Raw genomic sequence first — 22,106 nt, 5'->3', positions numbered from 1 at the left:
GGGTTTTTTGGCGAATGGGTAAATTTCTTTATTGCACCAGTTGGTTTACAATAGGAAGTTAAAAAAAATGATTTTATTGTTTTCACATTTCTTTCATCCTGTTTTTTGTTTGTTGTTTCTTTTTCAGTGACACTATATCTTACACAAATTACAAGGTTGACATAATTAGCAGACAGACGGTCCTTTGTCTAAGTTGACCAGTACATAAGGAAGTATTGCATGGAGGAGTGGGAAGGTGGACTGAATGTACATTACTATATACAAAATTGGAACATCACAACATTGTCATGTAACCTATAGTAATATTCAATTATTCCCTGTGGGTAGGAGTGATATACCCAAGGTACAGATTTTGTCACAGTATTTGAGTTATCTTGGGGGACTGCTACGCTAGGTGGGTATAGAAATTATGGAAGGATGACCCATTCAGTTACAGAGGTAGTCATCCTAGAGGGAGGGTGGCAGATCAGTGTTGATTGATCGATTTGAGTGGGTGGGATAGTAAAAGGGGCCGGGGTCTCTGTGGAACTAAACCAATGTGTCGAGTGGGGTGAAGGTGAAGTGTGTGTTTAGACCGGAGTGGGAGGTTTTGTAATGCAGTGGAGGCCACTGCGTAGGCTACTTGGAGCCACAGGCAGTGCCAATTCACTGTGAGAGACTTTTTCTCATTTACAAAAATCGATGCCTACTAGGTCGTCAGATGATGTAGATATTGATTCCCATAGGGAACCTGGAATATTTGTCCTGAATGAGTAAATTCATAATTTCAATATAAATGGTCCATTATTGGAAATTATAAATTTTCCAGCTAACTCATACTTGGTTGCCAGCATTTCGCCCCCGTGTGCCAATTTGGGCTCATCAGTTAGTAACTAGCACACCTAACAAGACGCATGGCTAGTGCATATAGTGGAGGCCACTGCATAGGCTACTTGGAGCCACGAGCAGTGCCAGTGCACGGAGTTAGCTGGAAAATTTATGATGTCCAATAATAGTCCATTGATATTGGCATTTAGCTTGCATTCGTGAGATTGCTTGTTCAGACTCTACTATTGGCCGCTCTAAAGATGGTTTTAATCATTTCCTGTTTTCACACCAGTCAAGTGCTGTTCCTTAAACAACCCACAGTAACTTTCTACCCAATCTAGACCTTTCCAATCCTACAGTCACTAAGAAATTGTGTGACAATCTCATTACACTGAAAAACAGGAGATAATATGATCCAACTTGTCAATACTATACACAAAAATCTGTTTCATACGTGTTATTATTCGTACATGTTTTGAGAAAACATAACTCTCTTCTGTGAAAAAGTATTGACAAGAAAGATCATATTACAGCAGAACCCCATTAGCATATTCAATAATAAATGTAATAATATTAATTATTGTTATATTTTGAATTTATTTAATTACTCAGTTCAGATGTGTCTCTTGACTCTGTACAGAATGAAATAAATGCCATATTTTGATGGGTGATCAGAAAGAATTACAATAGTAGATTACATACATTTTAAAGTTCTCCAATTGGAATGATCTTCTATTTCCACGCAGCATTGACTTGTAACTGGAAAAAGACCACTCAGCATCGCGGGATGTTATTAGGACATATTTGAAATGCCTCAAATCATTAGAGTTCAATTTAAGCTCATCTTTCTGTTGCTTTCTACTCATCTGTCTCTTTCTACACAGCTTACCCTCCTAATTCACATATATATATTTCCAAAAAAGATAATTGTAAGGAATTACAGACAAAAAAATAGGAGATGTGAAAAATCCATCTTTGAGATGACTGCAAGCAGGTGTGCAAAAATGGAATAAGAAAGATAAAAATATGACAAAATGAAAATTCAAGGGGAATTATGTCCATAATATGAAAAATTACTGGGAAGTGACAAGAAACTTCAAAAAGCCAAAATATGTCTTTATATGACCCATGGAAATTGCATAATTTTAGTCTATGATATAGATGTTGATTCTCATAGGGAACCTGAAATATTTGTTCCAAATGAGTGATTTTCACCAAGGGGAAAAGCTCTCTCAGTTTTAATTACTGCATTGATGGGGTGAAAGTTCCTCATAGGTAGGGTGACCAAAATGCAAATAGATAAAAAGGAGGACAATGCTGAATAAAAAGAGGACACAAAAATACTCCACGAGAGTCTGAATTTAGACATTTGTTCTAATTTTTGCATACATAAACAAATTTATACATTTCCATATTATACAGTAAATTCTTACAAAATTTAAACGATGAAACTACTTTGCATGCCTTGCTGGTACTTTTCTGAAGATTCAATAGCCATTAGAAGTTTTGGCGTGTCTAACATATACTTATAAAAAGACACACATGTAACTTCCTTTAAATTATATTGCAATTTTTATAAGGATTTTCAGAGATTCTACCTTCAAACGGTTCCTATTATCAGTCCATTGTACTGAGATCTATTAAAATTGTCTTTCTACATTTGCATTGCATTGTGCTCTGGTACAGAAAAAAGTATTCTGCAAGTTTTAATAACTCTGAACTACAATCAACTGGCTTAAGTGAATTGAAATAATTTGCCCATTTCTGACTACAAGGTAACTTGTTAAATTCAGGGTCATTACTACTCTCATTCAGGAATTGCTTGAAATTGCAGAACTGATCAAAATATTTCACATCACTAATTTGAAAGGATTTAGACTTAACTTGCAAATAAAGAATATATCACAATAATCAACATAACTTTGCAGCAGCATCCATTTAAAAAAGGCTCGATTAAAATCCCGGTTATCTCCCATAATAATGTTGTGACGGGGTATTGCTGAGAGAGAATCTTGCAGTGTACAGAGTGGTAAATAGCGTCTATTATCACAATACATGGCATGTCCAATGCTTCCTGCTGCCTTAATCATATCAGCATTAAATCAGTTTTTTCCACTTGCTTTACCCCTGGTCATTGCTTTCACTGCCCTTTCAAGTTCCAACCTTGTTATAGGGTTCTCTTCTTTATCTCCATCTATTATTTCCATTTTCTTATCTCCTCCTTCCTCCAAGCAGTTATCCTCGTTATAAAGTTTTAAAAAATACGTTGCCATCACCTTCTGAAGACCCTTTTCATCATGTTCTATCGATCCATTCTCTCTCTCTAATGCCTTGATTTTTTCTTGATTTATTCTTTTTGATTTTATTACTCTGTATAAAAGTTTCTGATTTCATCGACTATGTTGCACAATTTTGTTGGTAAACTCTCCCCAACATTTCTCCTTTTCTTCCTTGATACTCCTCTTTACTTGTAGTTTCAATCTTTTGTATTCCACATAACCTTTCTATCTTATTCTCATCCCTCTGATATGTTTTTTGCTTTTCCTTATCCACTTTTTTCTTCACCTTGTTCCTTTCTTTTATTTCTTGTCTGTACCACTGTGTCTTCTTTCTCTTAACCTTTGCTTTTGTTTTTTGACATACCTCAATTGCTGCTTCTGTAAATGTCTTGTTTTAAATTGTCCCACTCTTCTTCTCCACTTCGTATTTCCATGTTAGGAAACTTCCTTTTTATACAGTCTTGAAATGCCACTCTTTTATCCTCTTCCTCCTCCAATTCCCAAATCCTGATCTGTGGTTTCTTCTTCAATACAATTTTAGGGGTTTGTAGTTGCTTTAATTCTACAGTTATTAATCTGCAATCACCCTCCATACTTTCACTGGGGATTATCTTTGTATTCATGGCATATCTTCCCTATTCTCGGTCTGTTATAAAATCGATGAGTGTTCCATACTGTCCATCCCAACTATATCGGCTGATCTTATGGCTATTCCTCTTCATAAACCATGTATTCTTTATTATCACGTTATTTCTGATACAAAAGTCCAACAGTTTCTCTCCATCTTCATTTCTATCACCATACCAATGTGGGCCCAGAACATTCTCATATCGCATTCTATCATTTCCCACATGAGCATTCAGATATCCCATTATCATGATCCCATCTCCAACAATATGTGTTTCCAGTTCATTGAGGAACTCTTCTTTTTCTTCCACGCTACATTCTGTCTGTGGAGCATACACCTTTACTATCTTCAGTAGTTCCTTGTTTACATGTATGTGCATTATTATAATCCTTTCATTTACATACTCAACTTCAGCTATTGGTTCAACATTCTGATTCACTACAAATCCCATTCCATTTCTTTTCTCTTTACTGTTACCCATCCAGTACAAGGTGTACCCCTTTCTTAGTTTCTTCATTCCTTTCCCTTTCCATTTTACTTGACTTAATCCTAGGATGTCGGGTTTTCGTCTCTCCATTAGGTCAGTCAATTCATTTTCCTTCCCATTCATTTTTAACATATTTATAGTTCCAAATCGGGTTTTGTTCTCTGATCTAACCCTTGCATGAACATCAGGATTACCATCATACTGTGCAACTGTAGCCAGAGACTTGTCAATTCCTTTTCCATTTTAAAACTTTTATCCAAGGCTTGTATTATAGTTGAAAGCAAGTAAAAATTTACTCATCTGCTGACCTGCAAAGCCTAACGCATCTGAGGATTTTCTTTTGGGGTTTACTCCCTTAGCCTTTGAAGATACCTCTTCTCCACAAGGCAGTGGTTTCCTCTTCTAATTTTCCCCAGAGAGGATGGGTTGCCTCATCCATCATCTTCACCATTCCAAAGGTCTCCTTCTCTGCCTATTATTATTCCATTATATAGATACGATATCGATGATGCAGTCAAGTAATGAAGAATACTTGTAAAAACTAAGTAGTAAAACAGATTACCCCAAAATAAGCAAATTCACTAAAAAGGGAGGACAATTCAAGTTTTTAAAAAATCCACCCAGACCCCAAACAGTAGTCTAAAAAGGAGGACATGTCTGGATAAAAGAGGACGTCTGGTCACCCTACCCATGGGGATCTCCATAAGTACCTAGGTGTTAATGTAAGGAAAGACCTTCATTACAGTAATCACATAAATATGATTGTAAAGAAAGTTTACAGATATTTTCATATGTTTATGAGGGTATACAGGGGTTGTAATAAGTTTATAAAGGAGAGGGCATACAAGTTGCTGGTAAGACTACAATTAGAGTATGGTTCCAGTGTATGGGACCCTCACCAGAATTACTTTATTTGAAAATAAAAAAACTCCTTAAAAAAGGCAGCTTGATTTGTTCAGGGTGATTTTCGACAAAAGAGTAGCATTACAAAAATGTTGCCATGTTTGGGTTAGGAAGACTCGGGAGAAAGGAGAGAGCTGCTTGACTAACTGGTAGGTTGCATGAAATAAATGTCGTATTGACAGTGCTAAATATATTTGAGAGAAATTCTACCTTTTCAATGTTTAAAATATGTACAGTATGTACTTAATTTAATTGGATTTCAGCGGAACATGTTTGGTCCCTTCTTTTGTAACATCTTCAGCCACTTATTGGATGAATATCATTCCAAACGCAAAAGACATACATCAACTTAAAATCACATAACACAATTTGATGCTCAGTCCAATCACAAATATTTTGTAATGTTGATAAGAGTATTTTCCATAAAAAATATTTGGAAGCAAAGTCTTTTGATAGCAATAAACAGTCAAAAGTGTCCTTGTGGGCATTGAAGTTACAGTAATACAATTTTACAGTTTACAGTAGTTAACAAAACTGTGTCCTTAAATAATTATATAATGTTCTAAGATAAATAAATAGTTTGACTTTGGCCGATTTTATGAAATAGTCGGTAGTAAATTATCCAGTGTTAAGTATTGAAGATAGTCCTTACAAGCTGTGGTTGTAAAATTGAAACAACTTCAAATGAATACAGCAGAAAGTTCCTAGTAGTGTTGCTGTAAAATTACAAACAGAAGAACCAGAGGGGAACACTCTCAAAATAATTCTTTATATAATATTCTTGAAGTAAGATGGTGAACAAATTCCTATTATGCTGTTGAAAGATTTTAGGCACATTGTTAATTTGTGTAGAAAAAAGAGTTCCCCTGCTGGACTCCCTTGGTGATGGGTATTGCTGGCAGCCTTGTACAGATCTTTATTACTATTTGCTTTATGTCGCACTGACACAGATAAGTCTTATGGCGACGATGGGATAGGGATGGCCTAGGAGTGGGAAGGAAGTGGCCATGGTCTTAACCAGCATTTGCCTGGTGTAAAAATGGGAAACTACAGAAAAGCATCTTCAGGGCTGCTGACAGTGGTCAAGCTGACAGTGGTCAAGCTCACAGCTATGCGACCCTAACTGCACAGCTTGTGTAGATCTCAGTGTTTAGATAACACTTCAATCAAACCTAACTTCAGCTACAATTTCAAGGAGTTTCCACTGGTTCACATAGAACTTAAATTCCATCAGAACTCTAGTCAGATAATGGCAACTCTATATTCAAACATTTACCTGCCACAAATATTATACTATTATACTACAATGCAGTGTTAGCGGTGGCTGAGACTTGCCCCTTGAAGAAAATAATAATAATAATGTTATTTGCTTTACGTCCCGCTAACTACTTTTACGGTTTTCGGAGATGTCGAGGTGCCGGAATTTAGTCCCGCAGGAGTTCTTTTATGTGCCAGTAAATCTACTGACACAAGGCTGTTGTATTTGAGCACGTTCAAATACCACCGGACTGAGCCAGGATTGAACCTGCCAAGTTGGGGTTAGAAAGCCAGTGCCTCAACCATCTGAACCACTCAGCCCGGTTCCTTGAAGAAAAGAAGAAGATAACACTCAACAGAAAAGTCTCATCAGTGGACGTAATTCTTTACAGACATACACATTAATATGCTTTTTTATGTGCTTTCTCAATTCCTTATTAGTGTAGAACATAAACCTTTTAAATCAAATTTTACATCTTTTAAGACATTAAGCTAAACTTATGTAAAATTCATAGATTAGCTAATAAATTAAGTATTAGAAGGTGGAATCTTCTTTTAAACAAAGGTGGGTTAACGGCAATACGGAATTCTACAATGGTATTCATAAATTGTATCATATTTTGGTGTTCATTCAAAGTTAAGAAACAGACTTGGTGTAGATAAAGCTTCCAAGCTTGTATTTTTGTATAAGGACCTAAATAAGGGAAGCTATAAAGGTGACTGAAGATGAAGAACTAGTTTAGAAAACGAGCTTGATATGAAGAATAGTTTCCCCTTTGTGTTTTTTATTTAAAAGAATATGTAATGAGACAGAAACTGGTTTAAAATATATTTTCATACTCTAATTCAAAAATATTGTTAAAACACAGAATTTAGATTTATCCTTCATTATTTATCTTAGGTATATAGTAAACAATGATGCATACACGAATCTGAAAATAATATCAAATGATTAGTAAAAATGTAAAATTGAAAATAAAATCTGATTTAAATAAAAAATAAAATTTTGAATTTTAAAAATAATGATTTTTTTTTTGTTTTCACCCTGGTTTAACAGGTATATAATGCAACAGACTGGCTGTATACATTGAACTTTTTGCTGTCATAGGTATGGGAAGTGATTTAACCGAGTTGCAAGATGGGATAATCATCAGCTTTCACGTCAAGGGTGACCAGCCTTTTGGAAACAGTGATGTTTGTGAAGTGTTCATGTGGTTCTGTAGACAAATAGCACCATTGGGAATAACTATCATGGAAAATGTGGAGCTTCACCTGCCATTAATATTTGAGGTGAATGTTGACGATGCCTGTGTGTTAAGGTGGAACAGCTCGCTTAAATGAACCATGCTGACACAGGTGCATTGATGAAAAAGACTGGAATTTATTTGACAGTATGGCAACTGGTCCACTGCTGATTGGCGACAGGTATCCTCCCACGAATCACGTTTTCAGCTGCATAGAATGGATGGACACCAGGGTGTCTGGTGAGGAATGTCAGAAAACCAACACCCTACAACCATTGCTGGACGAATACCAGGTAGTGGGGACAGTGTTATAGTCTGAGGAATGTTCTCTCGATGTCCTGTCATCCATGTGGAAGGCACCATGAAGACTTCAATATTCCTCTTTGACCCCCCACCAAACAGCCCTGATCTCAATCCAACTCCATCATGTTTCCTGTCTGTCTCCTATGCCACGCACCCTTCAACAGTTGTAGGACGCATTGGAGACAGCATGGCTCGAGGTACCTGTTAAGACACATCAGCACCTGACTTGAGTCACTGCCAGCACGTGTAACTGCTGTCCGTGCTGCAAAGGGTGGTTACTCTGCATACTAGCAGGTGGTCATAATAATGTGATCCAACTATATATATTGTACAGTTATACCTAGCCTTACCATTAATACTGTCACAAAGTTTTCAGTAAATTGACACAAAATATGGAGGGATATTTCAGTATCTTAATAATACTAAATTACATGGATACCTAAATAATGAAAACAAATCTCTTGTACTTTTTCAGAATGATGAACTTTAGCATGCTTATAGGCCTTCATTGTGGTCACTCATCAGTTGAATTGTACATCACATCAACAAAAAATTCTGCTGCTGCCTTAACCAGAAAATAATTCTAACTGGCAATGCTAGGGTATGTCTGCTTGCAGGCAATGTCTTGAAGCAGTGAGCAAAATTTGCTGTCAAGAGGGTTTAGGTTTGGATTATAAAAGGCAAGTCAGAGGTGGAAATGAAGGTGGGCACATCAGTTGTAAGCCACTGGTGGTTTGTTCGAGCCTTATTTGCTGGAACCGAATCCTTTTGAAAGCTCCAATTCCGATCATGGAAGAGGTTGTTGTTGAGTTACCTGACCAGTCTCTCCAGCACTGTCTCTTGGTACACTTTGGCTCACGTTTCTACCCCTTTCTTGTAGAAATGGAGCTCAGTTGTGTTCTCAAAACTCAGATGCCACCATACGATGATCAATTCAGGATGATAGACTCTTGGAGCCTTATTGCCAGCTTCTCCTGAACTTGTAATAATAATAATAATAATAATAATAATAATAATAATAATAATATTTGCTTTACGCCCCACTAACTACTTTTTAAGGTCTTCGGAGACGCCGAGGGTGCCGGAATTTAGTCCCGCAGGAGTTCTTTTACGTGCCAGTAAATCTACTGACACGGGGCTGTCGTATTTGAGCACCTTCAAATACCACCGGACTGAGCCAGGATCGAACCTGCCAAATTGGGGTTAGAAGGCCAGTGCTTTAACCGTCTGAGCCACTCAGCCCGGCTCCTGAACTTGTGGTGTATACCTCATCATTTTTAGCATCAAAAGCCACTCCTTAAAAAGGATTCATCATGCACATTTACTGCTTAAGTAAAATCTCTGGTGTTTCCACTCCTTTGTGAGGAGGTGCCCTTTGCATCATTTGTAAACATATACTCTCATAGACTTTAAGGTCCAGTATTCGGGAGATAGTGGGTTCCAACCCCATTGTTGGCAGCCCTGAAGATGGTTTTTCGTGGTTTCCCATTTTCACACCAGGCAAATGCTGGGGCTGTACCTTAATTAAGGTCACGGCTGCTTCCTTCCCAGTCCTAGCCTTTCCTGTCCCCTCGCCGCCATAAGACCTATCTTGTGTCGGTGCGACATAAATAGCAATAGCCAATAGAAGAAAAAAAAAACAAAAACAAAACAAGACTTTAAGGTCATGAACCCTAAGTGGATGTCTCCTTACTCGATTTCTATGCACATGAGCTATGACTACTTTAACCAATTCTGGAAACCATATTGTGTGTGGCCTTCCTTGTCTGGGGTGGTATTTCATAGTTCCAGTCTCTATGAAGCGCTAGATTGTATAATACATGAACCTCTTGGAAACTTTGAGCTTTTGGAGCATATTCACAACTAGGTATTTTTTATTTTCCACCTTGTCGATACACTAAATTGCTTAAGGCAACTTATTGGTTAAAAGTGGTACATGTTTCGTATATTATGAACATCTTCAGCCACATAACACTGTTTAGATAAAAAATTCATATAATGACAATGTATCAATGCTTTAGAGGAAGTGTCCTTAAAATTAACATAAAAATCTCACCTGCTGACTTGTTTGCATTATGCTGGTCTATGACAGCTAAATGATTTTCATAATCATCCCAATCCATCGTGAAATTTCTCACTTCTGCAACTCTCTAGTAATGGTTCACTTCTCACTTCATACCTTGGAAATGTGGTTCCCTGTATATGTGGAGTGCAACCTCTGTCAAAAGTAGTGACACTATTTATGGTAAGATTAGATTTATACAGTATCAAACGAAAACATCCCTGGTTATTCGACAGTGTAGCAAGACTTAATCCTATTTATCACCTCCTTGGATGCATATTGTAGCCAGAGTAGTCCACCAAAGATTAATTGTTGACATGAACGTTATTCTCATCATTATTCTTCCTGTCCTTAATCCCAAATTATTGGGGTTGGCACTGGATATGGATTTGGGCCAGTTTTATGGCTGGATACTCTTTCTTGTTTTACAAGCTCCTTTACATTGCACCGACACAGATAGGTCTTGTGGCGACAATGGGATAGGAAAGGGCTAAGAGTTGGAAGGAAGCAGCCATGGCCTTAAATACAGTACAGCCCCAGCATTTGTCTGGTAATGAAAAATGAAATCACATATGGCTTGTAGTGCCGGGAGTGTCCGAGGACATGTTCAGCTCTCCAGGTGCAGGTCTTTCGATTTGACTCCCTCAGGCGACCTGCGCGCCATGATGAGGATGAAATGATGATGAAGAAGACACATACACCTAGCCCCCCGTGCCAGAGAAATTAACCAATTATGGATAAAATTCCCCACCCTGCCAGGAATCGAACCCGGGACCCCTGTGATCAAAGGCCAGCACGCTAACAATTTAGCCATGGAGGTGTGAAAATGGGTAACCACGGAAAACCATCTTCAGGGCTGCCGACAATGGAGTTTGAACCCGCTATCTCCCAAATGCAAGCTCACAGCTGCACGGCCCTAATCGCACGGCCAACTCGCTCTGTACCCTTTCTGACACCAACCCTATGTGGCGAGATGTATTCACTGCTGTGTATTTCTGTGGTGGTTCGTAGTGTAGTGTGTTGTGTATATATGAAGGAAAGTGTATTAAGATGAACACAAAGATCCTATCTTCAAACCAGAGGAATAACCATGTGCGAATAAAATCCTTGCCCAGTCAGGAATCGAACCTGGGGCCCTCTGAACTGAAGAGCAGTATGCTGACAATTCAGCTAAGGAGCTGGATGGACATTAGTCTAATTGACACAGTAAAACATAATGATAATGCAAAATAATTTGGTGCCATCTTAGATAAAGCTCTGACATTTGGCCATCATCTGCTTAACAGAAGTTTAATTACAAACAAACTTGGTAAGGAAGTTTATAGGTAGTACATGAGAAGCAAATGCATAGGTACTCTGAGGAATATCCCTTTCTTGAATTTATTATAAGCAGAGCACTGTTCACTAAGTTGCCCCTTGGCTACACTTATAGACTCTGTCCATCAGAAGAAACTAAAAATATGGGTAATTTTCTGTTGATTTCTCAGCATCATATTATGTTATAGAAAGGTATGAGGATATTCTGTTGAAAATTTTGAAAGCAGTGTTTTTCAATGCCTTAGATAATCTCACTAACACTACCTTAAACAAACAAACAAAGAAATAATCAAGCAAGCAAGCTTATAGTTTTATGAACTTATGGTAATGTTATCTTAGCCATGGACCTCTGTTTAACGTGGAATCCAGACCACAGAGACATGACTTTTCATTTTTTAAAATCTCGCATGCCTTAGCTGGAATTCAAATCACAGCTGTGCTGGGTCTACAGAACAGGTAGTCTCTACCCCAAAGTTCAAAATTAATTTCTAGTTGGTTATTCAGTATGCGAGGAAAAGTTGCTTATTATAGCCTAGTAGGGTTTCCAGCACTTAGCATGATCTCCATAATTTAAGATACATGCACCGTGGGAGCTGGTCACCTACTTACTGGTTTGAATAGCTGGTTGGCCTTGTCGCTGGTACCAAGTTAACTTGATGAAGGGTGTACAGTGCCAGCGGGGAGCCTGCCAGCAGATGAGCACAATGAACTTCAGAGATAATGAACTGTGTCTCATGGACTCTGGTGGTGGGAATTTCTATGTAAATACCTACAGTTAAAATTTTGTCATATGTTCATGAGTTAGGATATTTTGAGTGATTGAAAAACATGTTTCTATTTCTCATATTTCCAGATATAGTACATAGAGTTACACACTTTGACATTTTATTTTAAGTATATTCCATATTACAAAGTTATTCTCCTCAGAAATATTTAAATTGTATTTTACAAGCATCAATATTTCAAAGGTGGATTCTGATATTTCTATGAAATATGGAAAGCAAGTTCTGCTCTATGCACATTCATTCATTCTTTCTTTCTTTCTTTCTTTCTTTCTTTCTTTCTTTCTTTCTTTCTTTCTTTCTGGCTTTGGCCTTGTCACATAACCAACTGTGACATTAGGGTGAATCAGTCTAGAATGTAAAAATTACTTTTCATGTCCAAACAATAAATCTTTAACCCAGCACCGGGCGTATGGTGAGGAAATTCCTCATTCTTTGATTTCTTCATGTCCCTCTGCACAATGGTTTTGCTCTCAAAATTGTATTCCCTCCATTTCTCGAACAGTGCCCTCCTTTGGTTGCATTCCTACCTGCATGGCTGTCGGCAGTGTGTTACAGATAGGATAAACAAATCAACTTGGCAGTCTGTGCAGTGTGGTGTGCCCCAAGGGTCAGTGTTAGGACCCCTTCTTTTTTCTATTTACATTAATGTTGTCTCCAAAACCTAACGCACTGCAAATATCATATTTACACTGATGATGTACAAATGTTTTTCCATACATTTCCAGATCAAATATTTTCGGCCATAGACAAAATCAATCAGGATCTAACATCATTTTTTTCTTGGTCTTTGAGATGTAGTCTTACGTTAAACCCAGCAAAAACACAGGCCATCATCCTTGGATACCCGAAACTACTTGCGAAGGTCAATCGACCAGAGATTCCATCTATAAGGTTATGTAATACTAACATACCATTCACGTCATCAGTAAAAGTCCTAGGCGTTACTTTCGATGATGACATGTCATGGAAAACGCATATTACGAACATCACTCAGAAAACATTCTGTGCATTGCACATGCTGTGTGGGTATAAACATTTATTTCCTGAAAAACTAAAAGAAATGTTGGTAGAAGCTCTGGTTTTCCCTCGTTTCGACTATTGTGATGTGATTTATAGAGATGCTGGGTGCAAGTTATTGAGCAGATTACAACGGGGTGAAAATGCATGTGTGATATACATCTGTAACCTACGGTACTATGACCATGTAACTTCTTCATATAACCACCTATCTTGGCCCCGACTAGAAATCCGTTGCACTGTTCATACCCTATGCCATCTCCATAAAATCCTTCATTCTTCACAGCCATTTTACCTTACTTCATATTTCAAATAGCTATCTCCTTATCACAGTCTTAACACCAGATCTACTAATAATTCCATCCTTGCTTTACCTACTCATAGGTCTGCTATCTAAGATAAATCATTCACGGTAATTGCCTGCCCGGAGTGGAACCTCCTTCCCGAAAGTATCAGAGGGTTAAGTGCTATTCGCACTTTCAAGGAAGCACTGTGGAGACATTTTATGTACCAGTAAGGTTCATCTGTAAACTTGATGCTGTTACTCACAACCATTCTATTGTCATGGATGTTCTAGTAGAAGATTAGTTTAAAATTCTTACACGATCTGTTTTTCAAATGTTATTAAATTTTATGTACTACCTCTTTTTACACGTAGGATATTAGTTTTAAGAATTTATCCTTTTATTATACCTAATTTATTTCATTTTCATTTAATCTTATCACTCATCATTCTCGTATTATTATTAATTTAATTAGTATTAAATCTATTATTTTAAAGTGATAGAATGTAATATATGTATATTTCAGTTCCTGGTTAGAAGAAAGAGAAGGCCTGAAGGCCTTAATCTTGCCAGATAAAATAAAACATTACTAACTAACTAATTTCTAGGTATTTCAAGTTTCCCACATCATTCTGCAAGTGTTGCTGGTTGGTGAAGGTTCCTTATTTTCATTTGGGGTGCATTGTTGTAATAATTAATAATTGATAAATTGAATAACTGGTTTATCTCTTTTTCGACAGATTGGTTCATCATGGACTCTGTTGAATGGACTTCCAGCTAAATATCCTTTTCTTTCTTTCTTGTACTAGTCTTATCCAGCAAAATGTAGTTGGCAGGTAAAATTTCAGTCACAAGTGTTAGGAACGTGTCCATAAAATAAGGGGGTTAGATTTTTTTTTTTACAGCATTGAAGATGATACATATGAACTGGCATTTTTGAGAAAGGAAGTTGTTGACAGTAACATTTACTTTATGTTTCTGGAAAATGCACCTGCACCTGAAGAAGAAAAAGCACAAATTGTTTGAGAGATTGTGTTAGGATATTGAGTTTCGAATTCATCCCAGAATTTCTTATAAACTTGAATGATCGGATTCATGCTGCAATATTGCAATATTATAATTAGATATGGATAGTGTCAAAATGGTGTTAACTATGGACATGAAAATGAAGAGTAGTAGTTTAGATGTTCATATGAGAGTAAAAATATCATAACTTGACAATTCTGCAGCTGAGGAACTTGTAGGCAACAGAAGTTATCTGACTGATGTCCTTACAAGTGCAGCACGTGTGAGAAACATCTGCTGGTCAATGGCAATTGTTGGTAATGTGCGCTACAACTTACCATTATTGTAGACCAGTTCATCTAGAATTCCAAACAGTGATTAGGTATGGGACTGTGCCATCATTTCCTATTGTTGAAGAAAAGGTAAATGATCGGATTCATACCACCTGATCAGAGTCATCCCATTTTATAGTAGTTATTTTTAGAGATCATGGACAAGTCTGATGTTAACAGGCCTAGAACTTAAACAAACAGACAAACAAATGAACTAACAGTCAGTCAAAACTGAATAGATTAATTCTGATTTATGGCAAAGTTTAGTTGCTGTCCTGGAATGGATTTTCTACGAGCTTTCCTCCACTCTTCTGCATAGAGAGTGAGATGACACCTTTCAAATCATTGTATACAGTCCCATTCCTGAGCCCAAATAATATAGTCTCTTAACTGACGTAGTATGTGTATTTGAAGGGGGAGAGGGTATAACTGGATTTGTCTCTGTCTCAACAACAAACTATAGCAGTTGAACATAAAACTGATGATGCTACAAGTTATGTTATTAGATATGCTTTACCTCTTTCTTTCACATACAGAACCATGTACTGCCATATTATTAATTCCTAAATAAACCGAATTGCTCTTTACGGAATTATAATGACTGTAGTGCTTTTATAAGAAATCGGAGACAATCCTTTTTTTTTTTCCACTCACGCAATAGGCAATGTTGAGTATTTTCAGTCTGTCAGTACAAGATTATTTGTTGAGATGCTGTTAAGCCTGTCTGTCAACTTACTGTTCAACTGATTTATAGAACCGGAATGTTTTATACTTTTCTGTGACATTAAGTACCTGTACAATTAGTATGGCATATACCATCTACACATTTTTTTTGTGTTACACCTATGTTTTATTTGTTCCAACAACTATATGTTCATTTTTTAAATTTCTGCATAATTTTCTTTTGAATTTCTATTATAAATTTTCTTTGCTTTATTATTTCATTAGATATGGGAGTTAGTGGTTGAACCAAAACAGAGTTCTCTTTCCCGAAGCAGTCTTTATAAGGCGTTGGCGTTAGTAGCGTGGGCACAACAAGGAAAGCAACCTACTGCCAAATTACTTGAAAATTTCTCAGGAGAAGGTATGATCAACTTCTTATATTATTTGATTTATTTATCTTATTTCATTTGTGAATATTTGTTTGATAATCTTGATGAAAAATTTAGACAAAGAACTTGATTTTTTTGATTTGTTTATTTAAGGGAAAAACACACTCGCTATTCTACTAATATTTAATAATTCTTTTATGGATAAATATCCCTAGAAATTACAAAAGTGCAGTAAATAAAATTATTCTTCAGTAGTAGAGAGCCAACCAGCCAGGAAGACCTCTGGGCATACACGTACTGTTCCAGCCATTAAGCCTAATTTCTCCATCCACTGCTAAGCTTGATTTCCAAGGACAGACCAGTGCAAAAACTGTGCTGCGTACATTTGTGTTTTTAAGTACTTGTGAAGGTGCAGATATACTATTAGTGTTAAAATGTGGAAGATGTTTAATCTAGCCTTCTCCGTGTGATATTGAAAAGCCAGAATCGTGGAGTCATCTCAGGTTGTAATAGGCTTTATGGAAATGGAGGCACAAGAAAACTTAATTACTGCTAAATGGTTCAGAAAAGAATAGTAACAGTAGTGGGTTGTCTGAAAGTTCTTTAAAATGAATCAAATTTGAGGAACAAATGAAGATGAAATTGAAATTTTATACATTTAACAAAAATGGAGTGCAGTCAAAGAAGGTAACAGGATTGAGTGACTTTCAAAAAAGTACTGTTCATCATAGGCCAGTAGAGAATTAAATATTTAAACTATTACGTACATACAAAGATACGTGATATGACTTATACCTTCTTTGAGGGAATTGTGTGTGTTGTAACATTACACAAGAAGAGGAAATCTACGTGATCTTCTCATGCATCAGCGCTCTCACTCTTGCATTTCCCCTCACCAGCAGTCTTCCTAGTTGGCCCTGTCTCCACTCTGGACATGAACTAAATGATATTTTACGAACTTATTAATATTTCTTTTGTGGCATACACACTACTGAACAGAGAACAATGTTGTAGGAGGACCGTAGAAAATAAATACATGCTGGGCTGATTGGTTCAGATGGTGGAGTGCTAGTTTTTTGAATACAAGTTGGAGGGTTTGGTGTTATTTGAAGGTGCTCAGATACGTCAGCCACGGGTCGGTAGATTTACTAGCATCCAATATATATATATATATATATAGGCAGATAGATAGGAGGAACAAAAAAAAATAGGGAACATAAAACAGGAGGATCGAAAAGGCTGATCAGTGTGTCTGTTCCTTTCCAGTACTTATCCCATTAGGATCCTTTTTTCCTTTTGTGTTTGTCCTGTGTTCCTAATCTTTTACCACCTTTACTTCTTTCCTTTTTCTTCCCTTTTCCTGTACTTGTCTGGCTTTTTAAAAATCCTTCACTTCCTGCATCAAGACTGAAGATCTGTCTACCCTGCCCTCCTGATGAGGACAGGAGGTGGACTCGTTGGGGTCTGAGAGAAGATGGATGTGTAGGAACTGGGATTGATGAGGAGAGAGCCTATCTCTTCCTTGATGGCAATGTATGAGGGTGTGGAGATTGCCCTTGTCCTTTTGTTTTCTTTTTTTTGTTCTTGTCTCCTCTTTCAGGCACTGACGTGCCTTTTTGATTGGCCTATTTTATGTTCCTTTTCTTGTTCCTACTATCCATCTGTCAACATGTATGACTTGGATTGACACTTGTTTGTTCCCTTCCGATAGTTACTAGCATGTAAAATAACTTTTGCGGGATAAATTACCAGCACCTTGGCATCTCCCAAATCTGTGCAAGTGGTTACTGGGATAATGTAAAACAAGAGTTAAAAGGTTTCCACCTATTCAATACTCATTTATTGTAACCTAAAAAGTTACATATACTTGAAACTAGTTTCAGTCTTGCTAGAGAACATCATCAGTCAAAATCATAAGGTTAAGGCAAGACATAAAATATAATAGATAGAATTTATAAAATAAGAGTGTGTTGTTGATATTCGGTGCAAGATACGTAAAGAGTCGAATGATAAACACTCATCACAGTCGCACTTGTTCTAGTGTAAGTTCTCAATGTTTTCTTCCAATTTGAAGAATGCACCTCCCAAAAGACCAGGTCAAACACTTCAAATACTAACACATGGAGAATCTTCCTGAATTTAGTTCAGCTGAAACAAGTGTGAAGAGAATAATGTTGATGGGAAAGTCTTGAGATGTATTTTTGGTTGTCTTAACATCAGCTTGCCTTCAACTCTCAACCATTCAACCCTGTGTTCCAACATATCCTTCAGGTCTCTTTTCCAGATGTCTACAGCACCTTTGATGCTTTTCTCTTGAATCCTTTGCTCTACCAGAGTTACTTTCAAAGACTGATGTACAAAACTGTTATGGACAAGGGCATACCCAGCAAGGGGCTGGCGGGTGGCAGGGACTACAACTCTTAAAAGGAAAAGGGGATGTGAAAAATCAGCGGGAGCGAGGAAAAGATGACGAAATTAGATCGCCAAGCTCGTCTATAACTGATACCGGATAACTGTTAAATTCTTTGGCATCTAAGGAAATAGCTGCCGATTGGGTTGAACCTTCTCCATCAACGTCTGAACAAGTGTCCGACTCTGTAGTCAGTCCCAAAACAAGTGAATGATGACTGCCACGAAAATGACCTGGGACGATCTTTCCAGCTAACGGTGGGAAAGAGGAAGGAGTTGTTAAAAAGTCTGTGAGCTCCACGTAAGAATTGCAATTTTTTAATTGATGCAAGCCATTTGTGAAGAAAATTTAACTATGCCTGATTAGATCATACAAACTAAGGCTAGTATACTCTCTGCAAGTACTGTGTTTTATTCCCTACTGCCACTGGCACTGTTCGGGGAGTTAGGATTATTCATAAATAGGCCATTCACAAAATTCAAGGATATGCACGAGGACTGCCGGAATCACGTCGCCACAAACATTAATAAAACTGCAACAGCTGCTGTGAAGGCTTTCCTCGAAGATGTGCGTGTAGATGTTCAAGTGCAAACTTTTCAGCAAAACATAATCGAAGACAAAGTGGAAATATTATCATCGAGTTCAACACTGACTCCAAGTCCAGCACCAACACTGACTGTCCGTGGCTAGCCTCCCTTTTTATAATCAAGTAGCAAATATTTAAGAATAAACTTAAATATTATATTTAAGTGGTCTGCCTATTTAATACATATAATTTTATTAAATCTAGTGTATGTTTCAATCCCTTCTAGCTGATGATGTTCCTTAGATTTAATAAATTATATATGTATCGAATAGGCAGACCACTTAAATATAATATTTAAGTTATTCTTAAATATTTGCTTCTTGATTTTGTAGTCAGTACAGGTTTTTAGAAAAAATGAAGCTGTTAAAGTTTGTTACATGTAATCCCTTTTTAGAGATTGGGCGATGTGCACCAGAATATTCGCGATGTGGCCAGGGATGGAATATTCTCATTGCACCTCCAAGAAATTCACAGGTAAGCCAGCCGATGAGAACAATACACCGAAGTGCCAGCCATGCCCTCCAGGCCGGCTGGGAGCTCCCCGGTCAGCTGGCTCGCTAGTCCCTTCCAAGAAGTACTGAAACGGGCTACCACAGGGCTGGGATGTAATAATACAATGCGTTATAATCTCTGAATGAATGAAAGAAATCACCATAAATAATTTTTAATTGGAGTTAAGGCATTTTTAAGATGTCAGAAATATAAAACATCCTTAATAAAACCTTAAATCTACATTTTTTGCTTAAAGTTGTACTTCGCTCTGATCTGCTGGTCTTCAATAGTAACTTTTCTTTTGATATAAATTCAAAAAATTCCAAGCAGTTGAATTATGCACTGACAATTTCAGGCTGTATGTGGTTTCTTTCAGATATTTCATTAAGGAGAAAATTTGTTCTATGTGACCATTACTTGACAAATTGAAAGAGTTTGTTCCATTATTAACAGGAAATTTGGAGCTTCCAGTTTTGAAAAGAAATGCACCAAATGTGTATCAGCATTTTCACTACAAAGATTGTTTAAAACACCTTTCAGAATACAATACATGCTGTACTGTATGGTTTGTTCATCAGACACGTCAGTCACTACTGATCTGCATTTAGGGCAGTCACTCAGATGGCAGATTCCCTATCTGTTTTTTTCCTAGCCTTTTCTTAAACAATTTCAAAGAAATTGGAAATTTATTTAACATCTCCCTTGATACGGTACTCCAATCACTAATTCCCCTTCCTATAAATGAATATTTGCCCCAGTTTGTCCTCTTGAATTCCAACTTTATCTTCGTATTGTGATCTTTCCTACTTTTAAAGACGCCACTCAAATTTTTAATTTAAAATATGAGCTATCTTGAAAAAGGCATCATCAGTAAAATTGAAAACCACTTATAAAGATGAAATGAAATGGCATATGGGTTTTAGTGTCGGGAGTGTCCGAGGACAAGTTCAGCTCGCCTGATGCATTTCCTTTGATTTGACGCCCGTAGGTGACGTGCACGTTGTGATGAGGATGAAATGATTATGGGGACGACATACTGTATACACCCATCCCTGTGCCAGCGGAATGAACAAATTATGGTTAAAATTCCCGACCCTGCCGGGAATTGAACCCAGGACCCCTGTGATCAAAGGCCAGCACGTTAATCATCTAGCCATGGAGCTGGACAGTTATCAAGATTATCAAAAGCTTTGCAATATAGACCCAGTTCCTCTTTTTCCTGTCTACTCCATTCGTTTTTGAAAAGATTGTACAAATTATTATTTACTCTAAATCCAAAAACTTACCACTTCATCAATTTTCTAATTCATTTTGAAGCCGAAAGGAATACAGGAAATATGTCTGCTACAGTTAGTATCTGAATCCAGGATTTTAATAGTTGCATGAAACTTTGAATGAAATATACATTGAGTGGCCAAAAGTCACGGGAAGGGGTGTCCCAGTAGAAAATATGCTGTGTATGACACTTGAGCATTGTGGCTAGCTGCGGCATAACTGAACAGTCTGTCACGGATACCAGTGTTTTGAAGATGGCGACATGTCACGGATTAACCGACTTTGAACGTGGGATTATCATCAGTGCACAGCGCGGGTGTAACAGCATTGTGGCGATTACATGCAAATTCAGGTTTCCGAGGTCAACAGTGATGAGGGTGGATCTTCAATATTGCAGAGAGAATGTTACCACCCGCGTAAACCACTGCACGGGAAGACCACAGGTGTTTAATGAATGGACATCACGTTGCCTCCGTAGAACCATACTGGATGCTCGACGGGCTGCTGTGAGTCAGTTCACTGCCCAGTTGAATGTTGGGAGTCAGGAACCCATTTCTACCAGGATTGTAAGGAGGCAACTGCACTGCAAAGGCTTCACCAGCCAACGGCCAACTTGTTTCCCTTTGCTGACACCTCGACACAGAGCTCAACTATTATTATTTATAAGCTTCATATCCATATTGATTGGTATCACTGTATAGAAATAATATGAGTCACCACCTTATCAATACACTATTTTATTTACTACCAAACTGGTAAATAGGGTCAATACTGGTTTCGACCCCTAAGGGGTCATCCTCAGTTGACACATACAAAATATCTACAAAAACATCACATATAATGGTTAATGTTTAAAATTCATATGTCATTAAAATGCTGGTAAATACATCTTAGTTTGGATATGCGTATATTATGGGATTTATAAGTTTGCACTATTTGAGCTATTATATAGGTCTTCTGTTCCCTTGTATACAGTGTCAAAAGTATTATATTGAATGTAATTCATCCATTTGACAAAATGCTAGTGAATTGACTATTAAGTATGTACATTTACTGAGAGGTACATGCTATTCTACTTTACAATTTATATTACACAATATGAAGTAAAATTATTGCATTTGCACACATATGATGATATTAAGTCCAATGTAGGGTCTTAAAGATATACTGTTTGGATTTTCAGTATCCTGATTACATTTCATGTAGTGGTTTATAAGGTTTACTTATTCACTTATTTAGTTCAGTTAAATACATAGAAGGACCTTGTTGATTTGAATTCTTATGATTAAAATATTGGTATATGATACCTTGTTGACGTGGATCCTTAATACTAATGTATAAGTTTGTAGCACCTTTTATTATTGTTTTTTGTCTTAAAATAGAGTTGTGCCTTGACACTGTTTATTTTGTTAGGTGCAGGCATATAAAAGTCTAGTTAAAATGAACCCTTAGGGCTAAAATACCGGTATGAGATACCTGTTAAAAATACTTTAGATTAAAGTACTGATAAGTGGTGCTATGTGCATATTCTTGAAACATAAATGAGTTTAACATAGTTTGATAACAGTACTGTAGGTTATT

At 37.1% G+C, this 22,106-nt stretch overlaps 1 protein-coding gene across 1 annotated transcript in view; it reads left to right on the top strand.

The window, feature by feature from the left end:
• Positions 1 to 22,106, top strand: part of Csas (CMP-sialic acid synthase) — a 217,101-nt gene that overhangs the window by 135,952 nt on the left and 59,043 nt on the right. Inside the window, exon 6 of the mRNA XM_067149118.2 lies at positions 15,659 to 15,794. Within this exon, the coding sequence (XP_067005219.2) occupies positions 15,659 to 15,794 (136 nt within the window). The remainder of the gene's footprint in view (positions 1 to 15,658; positions 15,795 to 22,106) is intronic.

This window comes from Anabrus simplex, chromosome 6 (genome assembly GCF_040414725.1).
Source record: "Anabrus simplex isolate iqAnaSimp1 chromosome 6, ASM4041472v1, whole genome shotgun sequence".
Lineage (NCBI taxonomy): Eukaryota > Metazoa > Arthropoda > Insecta > Orthoptera > Tettigoniidae > Anabrus > Anabrus simplex.
The sequence above is the reverse complement of the archived record's forward strand: the minus strand, read 5'-3'. Positions and strand labels throughout refer to the sequence as shown.